The sequence below is a fragment of the Bacillus rossius genome, chromosome 16 (assembly GCF_032445375.1).
Source record: "Bacillus rossius redtenbacheri isolate Brsri chromosome 16, Brsri_v3, whole genome shotgun sequence".
NCBI lineage: Eukaryota > Metazoa > Arthropoda > Insecta > Phasmatodea > Bacillidae > Bacillus > Bacillus rossius.
The window spans coordinates 2003071-2018080 of NC_086343.1; the positions used below are offsets into that span (position 1 = coordinate 2003071).

Here is a 15010-nt window from a genome sequence, read left to right on the forward strand (position 1 = left end):
TCCTCGCTCGGCAACTCTCGGGAGCGGAGCACTGACGTCACATCGGCGGGCGGTCGTAGAGGGCGGTGGTGGGAGGAGCGGGCTCCCAGCATGTGAGGGGAGAGGTGGTGGCACATCAGGCTCAGACGATGTGAACGTCGAGCTGAAGAGGCATGCTCGGTTGCTCCAGGCGTGGTGACACGGAGGTTGCGGGCAGCCTGACGCCGCCGCGTCGGCCACATGTACGCGATGCTGTCGATAGCGGACGACGCCCCCGTCCTGCAGACGCTGCAGGCCCACGGGAGCGACGTCACCTCGTGCGACTTCGGGGGCAACTACTTCCTGGCCTCCGGCTCGGGGTGAGTCCCGCGTCCACGGGGGAAGGGGGGGGGGGGGGGTTTGTCCACTTGTGCTGGGGTTTACAATCATGTGTACTAGCTCAAACATTCGGTCCAGAGTGTATATCACGAACACTTGCAGAAGAGTAAGTTCGGCACTGAGAAATATTTAAGTTCCAAAATAAATGTTACCTGTCAAATATTTGATTGTTGAAATAATGTATCTTGGACTCGGACTGAAATTAATATTTCACTAACGTTCTCAAGTCGTCACGGCCTCCATTTTCAGACCACTAGAACAACAAATACATGTCGAATCCACAATCAAGTCTCGCACAACTTCTTCACTGGCTCCAAAACAAACGAGTTGGCAACTGTTCGCAGGTACCGAAGGATGAATATTAAAATATAGTTCGCAAGTAAATCCTGTGATTGCAAACGAACTCTCGGTACAAGCCGAAGGACTCTTGTCCCCAGAACAATGGACAAAGCTTACTCGAGCTTTGTTTGGGCCAATAAGACCACAAAATACTAAATAAAGGTTCCAAATGATGAAAAAAAAGGTTGATTATGAAAGGTGATGCTTATACCACAGCTGCAAAATTCTCTCTTCTATACCATTAAAATGTTAATTTGTGAACTACCACCGTATACGCGACCTACGCGGTACCTCGTACAGACAAACACTGATGAAGCTACACGTAATTGCGTACCACCCGAAGGAAGCGGTAGGGGCGTGGCTTCACCACCCAATCACAGCTCAGCAATCGCAAAAACATATCAGTGTACAAATTTTCTATACCTTGCAACGAGGATTTTCTGGCGAAGTCTGGTGGTCGGGTGACATTATTATTAACCAATAACGAAAATAACTGGAAAAATATCAGCCATTCATGGCGCATGGCAACAGCACTTGGACTACCTTCAGAGTCCTTTTCTAACGTTTACCGAACTCTCTCTCCAATTACTACATACCCAGCAAACTATTGCACCGGCTCATTCAAACAAAGAACCATGGCAAAAAAAATGTAAAAGATAATTACATTAACACGCATTTATGAACCAAAAAAAAAGTCAATTCTTAACTATGTGAAAGCATACAGAAACATAAATACACAGACAGGTAGAAATAATACCTAAGGGCTTATTCATCATAAAGCAAGCAAATCACCAGAGCAACTTAAAAACCATAAAACATTGTAAATTATGATCGTAAAACATATGGCAAACACAGGAACACTTCTTAAATGGAATAAAAAGCTGTTGTTTAAACAAACGACATCGAACAACCTAACTACAGTGTCTGCCAACATAATGAATCGTTAATTCAGCTGTTCACCAAGTGGGGAGGGCAGTAGTCTGTGGTCATATTTCTTCTGGGGACGCCTGAAGTGAAGATGTGCTAAACTTTTCATAATTCACGTGATAATTATTCTCGAACCAATTACAGCATTGTTTCGTGTATAGTCACCATTTTCAAACGTAACAGGTAGAAACTTTGAAAGATTCTTTCAATGTAAGTTTCACTCTTAGATTATTGTTTGACTGATGTCAGTGCTTTTATTTTTTTTTTTTTCATATATTTTAAAATAGGCTTTAATGAATACATTGGCGTAGCTGTGTTCATAAAGTTGGGGGGGACAAATAATGATTTTGATGTCATGTAAACCCATTCCCCTCCTACTAAGACGGAGGGGTCCGGGGGTCCTCCACCGGAAAGTTTTGATTTTAAAAGTGCAAAATAGAGCCTTTTTAAGCAGTTTTTGTATCTAACAATTGGATACATCAATGTTAAAATAATTATTATTGTTTCCTTAAGATAAAATTTGATGAGTGAAGAAATTACAAATAAAGTTGGGCAGAATAGTATTATAAAATAAAAATTTCACGGTCTAGAAAGTTGGGGGGGACAGTCCCCTCCACCCAAAAAGTTCAGGGGGACACGTCCCCCCTGTCCCCCCCCCCCCCTCCGGTTACTACGCCCCTGAATGAATAACAAGTGTGTGGTTTTTTTTTTCCCGAGTGGGCACGTAACAAAACCAAGGGCAGAGTTCTGCTGTGTGTGGGTCAGTGCAGGGGTGATTAGACCGGGCACGGAGAGCAAGGAGTGGGTGTCGAGGCAGGGGACGTGCCCCCAGGGACAAGACGGCGCGCGTGTGGGAGTGGAGCGCGGGCCAGGGCTACGTGGAGGCCCCCTACTCCCCGCTGGCCGCCCACAAGTACGGGGTGACGTGCGTGCGCTTCTCCCCGCGCGGCACCATGCTGGCCACCGCCTCCATCGACGGCTGCACCATCCTGTGGAACGTGCGGGTGATTGCCACGCCTACGAGGCCCGAGCCCCGAGATTCAACTTCCCTTCATCGCAATATAACTAGCAAATATTTTATTTATATATATATATATATATATATATATATATATATATATATATATATATATATATATATATATATATATATATATATATATATATTTAATAACTATCAAAAGTCAACAACAGAGGTGACACTAGGAGTAAACAAAGAAAATTTAGTGACTCCCTACGAACACTTGGGAGAAAAAGGATCGTTATTATCTATATATATAAAAATTTAGCTTCCGTATGTATTTGGCCGCAAAACTCGGAAAGTATACAATGGTTTGGATTGAAATTTTTACAGAACATTGCATCTTAACAGAAGAGTGTTTATATGAAATAAAAGTTTGGGAAAATCCACCGGAAAAGTCGGAAAAAAAAGTTTCTATAACTAAATATCATGGTCACCCAACTTAGTTGTGACCACGCTCGACGATGCTGTACCATATTGTCGAAGTTCAAGCACATCAGGCTACTCGACCATTGTGCCTTGACGACTATAATTTACACAAATATGTGTATATATATATATATATATATATATATATATATATATATATATATATATATATATATATATATATATATATATATATATATATATATATATATATATTTCAAGAAAGAATAAAAAACTTTATTTAATTTGAAAGTATATTCTTTCGACTCTATTGATAAAAATACGTTTAAATTAAAAAATATTCAAATTTTTGGAGCACAGTAAAAAAAATGCATTTAACCACGAATATGCGAGTTAAACTTCAGAACGATCCAACAGCAGTCATATTTTCAAGACAATTAATTGAAGTTGGTAACGGCACTGTACCTACAAATCCAGAAACAGGAAAAATCAGCTTATCATCTGATTTATGCAACATCGTAGATTCAAAAGAGGAATTAGTAGACAAGGTATTCCAAAACATCGAAACAAAATTCAAAAATCATGCATGGTTGAGCGAAAGAGCCATTCTAGCGGCTAAAAATGTTGACGTACACGATATGAACAATAGTATTATAAACAGAATCGAAGGTGAAACAATGACATACAAATCTATTGATTCAGTAGTGCACCAAAATGAAGCAATGAACTTTCCAACGGAATTTCTCAATTCACTCGATGTTCCAGGATTACCACCACATATTTTGAATTTGAAAATTGGTGTGCCAATTATATTGCTTAGAAATATCTGTCAGCCTAAATTATGTAATGGTACACGATTAGTAGTTAAAAAATTAATGGATAATCTTATTGAAGCAACAATTTTGATTGGACTTCATAAAGGTGAAGACGTATTACTTCCACGAATGCCACTTATTCCGACAGATATGGCGTTCGAGTTCAAACGACTTCAATTTCCAATACGCCTTGCGTTCGCTATGACCATCAATAAAGCACAAGGACAATCTTTGCAAGTGTGCGGTTTGAATTTAGAAAATGAATGCTTCTCTCATGGACAGTTATATGTCGGGTGCTCCAGAGTCGGTAAACCATCTGATCTATATGTTTATGCAAAAAATGGGAAAACAAGGAATGTAGTCCTTCCATTAGCTTTACAATAAAAATATTTAAGCTAAACACATTTTTATTTCTTCTATTACATTCCACAGCCATGCACAGTAAAATATTAAATTAAACAATGAATTAATATTAAACTGTGCCACAGCAAAGCGTGGCCGGGTTTAGCTAGTAGATTAATAAAATAAAAACAACAGTTACGTCTATAGACTTCCTTATTATATATATATACACACACACACACACACACACATATATATATATATATATATATATAGAGAGAGAGAGAGAGAGAGCGCTTCAATTGGGCACAGAAGTGCCCTATGGCAAGCATTCTCCCTACTTTCCCCGCACTCTCCTTCTGAACTGATCCACACTCCCAGCCGCCACACACACACTCCTACTCCAGCCTGTTCCATTCCTTCCCCTACCATCCTCACGACCATCACATTTTTTCCCCTTTTTTCTGTTGTCCTCCTCCCTTTGAAGACCTTCCTAGTATTTTCCTTCCCACTTCTAGGCATTCCCATTTTGACTCGTCCCCCCATGCTCTCCCCATCCTCCCACTCCACTCGGCACCTGGTACATCTTGACCAGTCTCTCCTGTCTTCCGTCCTTTAGGCTCTCCCATCTCAATCCTATCATCATCTCTGTGGTACTGCACTGCCCCTTCCCTTCTCTGTCCGTTCTCCTCCACTTGCCCTTCACCCATCTAGCTGCTCTCCTCTGCACCCCCTCCAGCTCCCTCTCAAGAACTGCCGTGTATGGGTCCCACGCTGCTGCGGCATACTCCAGCATGGAGCGGACCATAGTTTTATAGGCCTTGTCACGTATGCTGCTTCCACCCCTGAGCACTGAGTAATATTAGTATTAGTATATTCATTACAACAGCAACATGCACAATAAATAACACTCAAAGGAACTGCACAATAAATAACACTCAAAGAAACCGCACAACAAATTATCAATCTTAGACATGAATTCATTGTTTTCCTACTATAGCATTAACTGCATTTTAAAAACTGTCTCCAGTGACTTATCAAATTAGTTTTATTTTTCTTGTCAAAAATGTTACCATGGGTTTTGGATAGCTGAATAATGTCTGCTGCTTGGAACAGAGTGTAGGAAAGCACAGCCATTTTAAGGTGTAGCTGTGCCATCATTGTTCCCAGTTTTGTTTCCACTTGGCACAGTTTTGAAAATCCACTTTCACCGGGTCGGCTGGTTACAGGAATGACAGAAAATTTTTAATCAGCAGTTGGTTGAAGTTTACATAAGTTACGTGATTGATGCACGATTGATTTCCGATTATTTTAGAATAGATCTGTCGTTATAGTTGTACCGGCGCGTCGGCAGGAGGGGCAGTGCGTGAGGAAGGGGTGGTTGCCCGCAGACGGGGGTGCGCATCCACACGTTCATCCAGACGAGCGGCGGGGCGGTGCGTGTGTGCCGCTTCTCCCCGGACTCCACCCTGCTGGTCGCTGCGGGGGACGACGGCTCCGTGTGCCTGTGGAACCTCGTGCGCCGCAACTTGGTCAGGTCAGGCCCGCATCCACTCGAGTGCAGCCTCCGCGTCGACGTGTGTCGTTTCTCAAACGGAATGTTTCCGTGTTACCGTTTTGCTTTTTACTAAAGCTGTTTTGTGATACTTACTACACCAAACTAGGGGGGGCCTTTATATGCTGAACTTTTATGGTAAAATAAAGTTTTCATTAATTTGGTCTGAAACAGATAAATTCAGAACCTTAAAAATAAGTTGGTGAAAATTTATGGTGTGAAATTGATTCAATAAGGGATGCACAACTAAACAAATTAAATTAATTTTTATGATCCATACTTTTTGGCACAATTTTTTGTACGGAAATGATATTCCTTTAATGTCAAACATTAAAAAAAAATTTTTAGTGTTTTGAATTAAGTTTTCGTAAAACTCTACTTAGTAGTTCCATTATATAGCTTGCATTTCGGTGCTAATTCGTGTAGTAACTTGTATTCTGGTGTTATACAAGGTTTTGACATGATTTTTGGTTTGTTTGTTTTTTTTCAATTTAATCATAACTCAGCCTATCGATGTGTTATGTGCGACAGGGGTCCATATATTTATGAAAACCTGATTCAGCATATCCAGGTCTACGTATCTTAGGCACATACACACAATGTACTGAGGCAAAAAAATTTTAATCTAAATTTTTCTTGTCTTGCGTATAATTTAAAAAAAAAAATGCTAAACATGTTTTCAACTTTAAAAAATATTACACACAAAAATTAAAATAATAGCTTAAGTTTTGATTTTGGCATAGTGTTTTTGAGATTAAAATTTTTAAAAACATTATCATAATGGTGACTGACATGCATTAACTTATTTTGGCATGTGATAAGATCGTGGAAGGACATCACTGTCACTTTCTTTGTACTGACTGTCCCGACTCACGTCCCAACAAGTCAGGAGTTCATCAGAAAAAACCTGTTGAAGACCTGGAATCAATCAGAAACCTTGAATGGTCAAAGAAAATTGAATTTTTTTTTATTAAGAAACTTGGAAGTTAGGTCTTTTTAATTGGTCAGAGACTTTCCAAAAACCTAAACAGACTATACTGCATGCTATTTTACAAGCATACTTAACTTAGTACCAGCAAATTATTACCCAAAGTACACAGCAAGACTTAACTATAAAAAGTATGTTTGTATGCAGTTCTATTTGATCTTTTAAAACTGAAAATACTTTGTAGAAATATTTCATTTAATTTAGAAGTTTTTTATTTGTGGGATTTTCTTTCAATAGTATGTCTGTTTACCACATAGGTAGGGACCGCAAAAATTTGCGGGTTCAATGACCTCCAGGATGAACTTAATAGTTCTACGTACACTCTGTCAAATGCCACCCACTCATTGGCTGCTGTCTTGTGAGACGTCCCAACGTAGCAGCCTGTGATTCGATAAAGCTTTGGTCGGGTGTTTCTCATTGGCCCAGAGTCATCCAGGTGAGTTGTGAGCCAATAGCAGAGGCAGCACTGAGGTATAACTATTTGTATTTTAGCCTATCGCGAAATGAATTCGCGAATTTTTCCGGTCTCTACACACAGGTAATCAGACTGCGTGCAAGCTGTGTAGAAAAAGATGTTGGGGCAGCTAGCACTTTGTTGAGGTTATACATCAAATCTTCTATCTTTTAGTGTGTGTGTGTTCAAGTGCTGATGAAGTGGTTTGAACCAACACATGTATGTGTTTGTCGGAGTACTGTACGACATTGTTTCCACCGGCTCCAGCTCGCTGCTAGTCGCAAGCCAGTAGCGGGACAAGGGGGCAGTGCGTGCGACTGTCGTGCGTCGTTGGCGCGGGGCAGGACGTTCCAGGAGCACGAGGGCACGGTCCAGACGGTGGCGTTCACCCCGGACTGCGCCTACCTGGTGACGGCGTGCACGCTCGGCGTCATGAAGCTGTGGTCGGTGGCGGAGCTGGCTGACGGGGGCGCCGGTGTGTCCTGCCGGCTGTCTGTGGACGATGCCCACGACCTGGGGGTCGTCAGCAGCGACTTCTCCCCCGCGCGGCACCTCGCAGGCGAGCCTCCCCGTCGCTGCTCTCGGAGACTGACTGTAGTTGCGACACAGGGAGCAATTGTGATTTTTGGGTCGTTACCACAATGCGGAACGTACAATAACGCCGAATGCCAAAATGACCGCAACGCCGACAGTTAAAAAACTCCTGTGTACCCAGGGCGTAGCCAGGGGGGGGGTGTTTAGGGGTTGAAACCCCCCCCGTCTTAGCACCAAATCTTTAATTAATTTCTTATTCATCACTCAAACAAATTTCATATTAAAATTAATAAAAATTTTACCATTACAATATTTAAATTTAAGTACCGAAAACTGCTAAAATAGCACTATTTTACACCTTAAAATCCAAATTTTCCCGGGGGAGGACTCCTGGACCCCAGCTTTATTACGGTGGGAGGGGGGGTGGGAGGGCACAGGAGCTAAAATTAAAAACAACTGAATGAATTTGTGCGCTAACCTTACCTAACCTAACCTTTTGTGGCAGTCCTGCAATGACATATTTTTCGGGGTTGATGTATTTTGGCGTTGTGGTACGCAGCAGTTTTTCTAGCTGTCGGCGTTGTGGTCAATCTGGCATTTCGGCGTTGTGGTGCGTGTCCCCGTAATTTTTAAGTGGATGTCCAAATGCATTTTAATAAGTTTTTGGTTAAGGGTTGGTCGTGTTGAATAATCGATAACTTTATTGAAATAAAAATTCACGTTTAAGTTTAAGCTCATTGCTCACAGGAGAAAAACAGGAGTATATAAACAGAACAGTGAAACAAAAGCAAGTGTTTGGTACTTGGTTTAAAACTACACACCAAATGAGATAAATTATGTAAAAAAAAAAATGGTTCATACCAAAAAAAGTGTCTCTGTATATGTTTATAGAGTTTCTTTATGCAATATTTTCTTTAATATGTGGGTTTTTTTCCCAGAGTAATATCTGAAACATTTTGACGCTCTAAATCAATATATTTATTATTTTTTTAAATGTAAAGACAAGTGTTGTTTACTCTGTGTGGATGTGATAAGTCTCCTGGAGTGTGACTGGTTGTGTGCGACGCAGAGGAGGGAGACACGGGCTACCTGCTGGCCACCAGCGGCAACGACTCAGAGGTGAAGCTGTGGCGGCTGGAGGTCGGCCCGTACGACAAGTGCCAGGGGGCGTCGCCCTGCGAGCTGTCCCTGTGCGCCAGCCTCGAGGGCCACACCTCGGCCGTGATGTGCGCGCGCTTCTCCCCCGGGGGCCACTACGTCGCCTCCTCCGGCCTCGACAAGACCGTCCGCCTGTGGGCCGTGAGTGGCTGCCGTTCTCCTCCTCTCCTCCTGTCTGCTCTTCCCATTCCTGATCCTGTCTCGCCTCGTGACTGCCGTCATGCACGTAAACTCGTCCCATCTTTCCACATTCTCTCTTGTCTACAACCCCGAGTCTCGCATGTACCAATTTAAAGCTGTCAATATATATCCATCACACTCTAAGTAAAAAAAATCAGCATTTGCAAAATACTGGCCACTGATAACTACGGCCAAGATTTTACGGTGTTATGGAAAAAAAACAAATTTTGTCGTTAAGAATAATGTATTTTATTTTTATCGTTATTGAAAAATTAAAAAAAAAAAAACAAAAAAAACAGATAAAATTTGTAAGCAAAATAATGTTGATCGACTCTTTAACAATTTAAATAACTGACGACAAAATCTGCAGAGAAACGTAAAATTTAATCGTAAGGAATTCACAAATGCAGCCCACATATTCTTAGGACTGAAGTGAAATGAAATGAACATTACGCGTGAGACAGTCTTGGATATCCCCGCTGTGTAACACCTGGTCAGATCGCAGCCCACTGCAGCATGCACCCGTGATGGAGGCTGTACGTCCTGTGTGCCGGGGGGGGGCAGCCCGTGACCGTGCGCCGTGCTTGCTTCCAGCTGGACGGGACGTGCGTGTGCGTGCTGGAGAAGCACACGCGCTACGTCGCCTGCTGCTCCTTCTCCAGGGACGGGATCCTCCTGGCCACGGGTGAGCGGTCCGTCCGTGCGTGTTCGGAACTGAACAAGTCTGACACGGCACGCGCCGTCCTGAACCGTGACGGTGGTGATCTAGTACTACCGTATTTACTCGCATAATGTCCGCGGTAATTAGGCTACATTTTTGACACAAAAAAATTGGGGTGCGGACATTATGAAGTTAAGTCCGAAAAAAAAATTTCCTCAAAATTTTACGGTTTGTGTAGAGTACAAAAATTAATCTATCATAATTAGTTTACTAGCAGAGCGCTGGTGACTGGCGACCCTCCGCAGCGGATGTGAGAAATGTGACAGGTGTCGAGATAATTGGGTGCTGGCGATTTGTGGAAGACGTCACTCTTTTTTTTTTTTTTCTTTTCTCACTCGCGTGTGCGCTCCTACGTTCAGAAGCCGCAGCCAGCCTACACAAAATAAACGCTTTGCGTGAAAAGATATTTTTTTAATCTTTCATTGAGATGGCCACTGACGGCACGGGGCAGATGTCTAATGTCTGCATTAGCCGGCAAGCCTCCCTCCCTGTCCCTTGCCCACTGAGTGTATGAAAAAACCGTGCGCATGTACCCCCACCACTTCTCCGCTACCTCCCCTAATTTGTGACGTAGTGTGAGTTGACGTGTACTGGCTTGTGCTATATGTAGCCCATCCCCTTGCAACTCGCGTGACGTCGCAGGCAGCTGCGTAGTGGAGTGCGAGTTTCTGAGTCCGGACGGTTTCACCACGCTACAAAACCCTCTCAGCGACCGCTCCGGAGAAATGAACAACTCAAGTTCAAAGCATTGTTGACAGCGTCAGTAATTTTCCATCCCGTTACTGTGCCTTTCAGGGGTGGCCAAGGTTGCTTTGTCTGGTGCGGACTTTATGCGGATTTAAAAAAATTCCATTTCAAGTATTTAAAAAGAAAGGTGCGGACATTATGCGATTAAATACGGTACATGTTTCGCTGTGTGTGCCGGGCTAGCTGCACTGTGTGTTGTTCCAGGCTCCAACGACAGGTCCCTGGTTGTCTGGGATCTGTCGTCGAGCCTCACTCTCGACTCGGAGCTGGTGAAGCCTTGCAGTGCCTTGAGCCACTACGGGAACAACAACAAGGAGGTGCGTAGCGACCGGCGGTTTTCCCTTCGCATTCTCACTTCATTAATGTATTACCGTATTTTTTATCTCACAATCATCGCACATTTTATGCCAAAATCAAGTTTGAAAAGTAGGCGCGCAATTATTATGCAAGGAAAGCATTTTTGTTGGGATTAAATTTTTTATACAAACATATTGAATGGAAATTACGTTTAATAAGAAAGCAGAGCATACGAAAGCTGGCCAAACAATTTAAATTAATTATTCATGTAACAGTATCATATTTTTATCAACTTGAAATATAAAAACGAAATCCATAACCCGAATATAAGCGGGAAATAATGTAGTGTACCCATTACTATCGTTAAAGTACGAAATAGTGCGGGGCGGACTATCAAATATAGTTCACTCTGCACGAGACAGCGCGTGCATTGCATGCATTCGGTTAGCTATCAGCATCATATTCACTACATGCACGTACTCTTTATAGGTATTAACATAACCAAACATGAATGATGCCAACTAGCGCTGACCACATCTTTATACGCACTACACAGCGGCGACAAACGGATAGACTTTTGGAAACGTCTTCAAAAGAAAATATACACTCCAGACAACACCGTATTTTCGTTAATTAAATAAGTAGGCAGTAATATCCGAACAAATAATGGATTTTGACTTCAAAATATATCATTTTATATGGAAAAGAATTTTCTGGACAGCATCTTACATGAGAAAAAAATAATGTACATCTTGAGGAGAAATTGGCAGACCCAAAACATTTGACTGTATTGGATGGGAAATCAGTTCATCTTAAACTAGTTTTGCTGTAATTTTTATTATTGATTTTTCTCATTATGACTACCATACTGTCTGAAAGCAACTTGAAAACTGATTGTTTCACGGTGCTTTGTCCTGTGATCTTTAGAAGATCAAGTATACTGCATATACAAAGAGCTCAAAATCTAAAAGCAGGACAAAAAACAAATTGTGACTGTTAGCAAGTGTGATGATTATGTGATAAAACTGTAATTAAATTGTAAATGACAATTATACTAACTACATACCCTATTAATCTTTTAATGTAATTCAATATAACATGGACCTACATCTTCATTTATCAACAAAGGAAAGCAAGTTTATAAACATGTCTGATGAAAACCACCCAGCACCATATTGAATTATTTTAAAAACGCACTTATTACGGCAGTGAGAGGCTATTCCTGGAAGGAGCCTCAGTTGTCGAGGTCGCTCCAGTTTTCTCGCCTACCATCACAGTGATCTGGAATCGGCTCCCTGTGGGGTCACACTCAGATGTTTCGCAGTTGAGGAAAGTATCAGGCGTTGCAGCGAGTTGAGATTTTTTGGCGGGGTGCTCCCGTTTCCCCAATGCTTTCATTCCATCAGTGATCCACACACACCACTTCTTCTCTCACTGATTCTAATGACGTCAATGTTGATGGTGGCAAAGTCTTATTTATTTATTTTTTTTAATACATTTGTGAGGCTAAGTCTATGTGATTGATTGTGATGTATATCAGATGTGCATGTAACACATTCGCAATGTTGATCGCTGCAAAGTTACTTTGGTGGAAATTTGAGCTGAAGTGCGGATGTTACCAAGTCCTAGGATTCATTTTAAATTCTTGTATTTCTTTTTCCTTGCGTTTGCTCTTTTTCTTCCTTTTTAATAGCTACTTTAATATTTTTTTTTTACTATTTACAATAAAAATTCATTTATAAATGTAGAGGTGAGCTCTGTGGAAAGACGGGGCCAGGGGGCAGTGCGAGGGCGAAGCGTGTGTGCGTGCAGGGTGGCGCGGGGCTGCAGGAGCAGGAGGCAGCCACGGAGGGGGGGGAGGTGAAGCTGCTGCAGCGGCTGGACCAGCACGCCGGCGCCGTCAACTCCTGCCACTTCAGCGGCAGCAGCCTACTGGCCTCGGGTGCCAGGTGACCTGACACGTCTCCTCTTCCTCTCCTCCTCTCGGCCGTCTTCTCTTCCTCTCCTCCTCTCGGCAATCTTCTCTTCCTCTCCTCCTCCCGGCCATCTCCTCTGCCTCCCCTCCTCTCGGCCGTCTCCTCTTGCTCTCCTGACTACAATCATTGTTTTACAGGCCTGTGTCTTTAGAAGTACTTCACTAAAGCCCATACCCAAAATGTGGGGACAAGGTTACGTAGGAATGGCGAGGAAATCGAAATAACTCCACAAAAAATGTCAGTAAAAATTATAACACCAAAATTCAAGGATACAAACCATTTAGCACTGAAATGTAACTTAAAATCAATCAGCAGCTTGATAAAACACAACTCTAATTTTAAAAATCTTATCTTTATCATGGTAAAATCAGTGAATGTAATTTATTTAGAATGATTTTTGTAACAAAATGTATGAAGTGTTTGACCTTGCATCTTTTATTAGTAAAATGTTTTTTACATTTATAATGTTGGAACATTAGATCGCCGTTGAATCTATGATGATTTAATGCTCATCTCAATGGAGTGTCCGTGTTTCATGGTGTTGTAGTCCGTGGTGGTTAACGTTTGTTAATTTTTTCCACTTCTGGTGAGTGTGAGGAACCCACTGCTGGGTTGGGAACCGCTGCTGTAGTCTAGCGTCACCCATACTGTGAAAGCATTTCTTTCAGTGGTGCTTCATTGCGTGGTCATACGCACTATAAAATGGTGTACGTATGCGAGATCATTTTAAATAAAGGTCATGTATAGGAAGAACTAAGAGAAAATTGCAAAAAAAAAAAAAAATGTCAATTACCGTGTTTTCTCGCATAATCGTCGCAAATTTTATTCTAAAATCAAGTTTGGAAAGAAGGGGTGCGACCATTGTGTGGAAAAAAAAATTTTTGTTTGGTAAAGTTATTCATAAAAACAAAATTTGTTCATGGAAAGTACGTTTATTTTAAAAGAAAGGCGGAGTATACTAGAGCACGCCAAACAATCTATATTAATAATTCCTTAAACAAAAACCTTTCTTCAACTTTAAATAGAAAAACCAAAACTAACGTGAACGCAAGCCGCTTGAATCTGACGTGAACTAACGTGTCGTACTACACACTTGCCACTCGGCACCTGACAGAGAGTGCGTGTTGCATCCAATCGGCGAGATATCGATATTCGACTACGTGCGCGCGCTCTATACGGGAAGCAACATAACCAAACATGAATGATGCGCTGGCTACATTTTTATAAGTGGTACGCCGCGGTAACGCAGACAATCAGATAAAGGAAATACCGTTTAAAAACGTCTTTAAAAGAAAATTTACACGTCAGACAACTTTGTATTTCCGTTAATTAAATAAATAAGTGGTAATGACCGAAATTAAATTTTAGATTTAGATTATACCTACACCGCAGCAACGCAGACGATCAGATAAAGGAAATTACTTTTTAAAATGTCTTTATAAGAAAATTTACACGCCAAACAACGTCGTATTTTTCCGTTAATTTATTAAGTAAGTGGTAATGACCGAATAAATATTAGATTTCCACTTTAAAATACATTGTTTTATACGGAAAAGATACCTACACAAAGCGTTCGGCATCTACTAGCGGGACCAAAAACATCATGCGACGTTTACGCGCGAAGTTTTTTTATCCCAATTTTGACAGCCTAAAATATGGTTGCGACGATTACGCGTGTGCGACGATTCTGCGATAAAACACGGTAGTTTTGATAAAATAGACAACGGAAATTTGAAGTTTTAGTCTGTGGGAATCTCTTGTGAAGGATGCGTGTGGACGGTATTGACCGTGCGATAACACGCTGATCTCGACGGCGAGCGCGTGACAGCGAGCGTGTGGTGCGTGCCGCAGCGACAAGCTGGTGCGGGTGTTTGCGCGCTCGGAGGAGGGGCGCTTCCAGGAGGCGGACTGCTCCCCGCTGGAGGGGCACAGCTACGCCGTCAACAAGGTGGAGTTCTCCCCGGCGGGCGGCCTGCTGGCCTCCTGCTCCATGGACGGCACCTCCGTGGTGTGGGACGTGCAGGTGGGCTCCTCGACACAACACTCCTGAATATTAGGTTTTATAAGGGTTAAGTACAGCTCTGATCAGGGCCGGTGCAAGGTCAATTGGTGCCCTAGGCGAAACGCGTATCTCACCCCCCCCCCCCCCTTTACCCACCGCCGGACACCCCAAAAAAAAATTTCCTTGCCTCAAAATACATCACGTAAG

At 42.2% G+C, this 15010-nt stretch overlaps 1 protein-coding gene across 1 annotated transcript in view; it reads left to right on the forward strand.

Moving 5' to 3' along the window:
* The first annotated feature begins 219 nt into the window (after nucleotides 1-219).
* The window catches only part of LOC134539798 (WD repeat, SAM and U-box domain-containing protein 1-like), a 36060-nt gene continuing 21269 nt past the window's right edge, over nucleotides 220-15010 (forward strand). Inside the window, exons 1-9 of the mRNA XM_063382066.1 lie at nucleotides 220-338; nucleotides 2456-2627; nucleotides 5583-5728; nucleotides 7533-7747; nucleotides 8792-9021; nucleotides 9655-9745; nucleotides 10733-10845; nucleotides 12638-12774; nucleotides 14653-14824. Coding sequence (XP_063238136.1) covers nucleotides 220-338; nucleotides 2456-2627; nucleotides 5583-5728; nucleotides 7533-7747; nucleotides 8792-9021; nucleotides 9655-9745; nucleotides 10733-10845; nucleotides 12638-12774; nucleotides 14653-14824 — 1395 coding nt within the window. The remainder of the gene's footprint in view (nucleotides 339-2455; nucleotides 2628-5582; nucleotides 5729-7532; nucleotides 7748-8791; nucleotides 9022-9654; nucleotides 9746-10732; nucleotides 10846-12637; nucleotides 12775-14652; nucleotides 14825-15010) is intronic.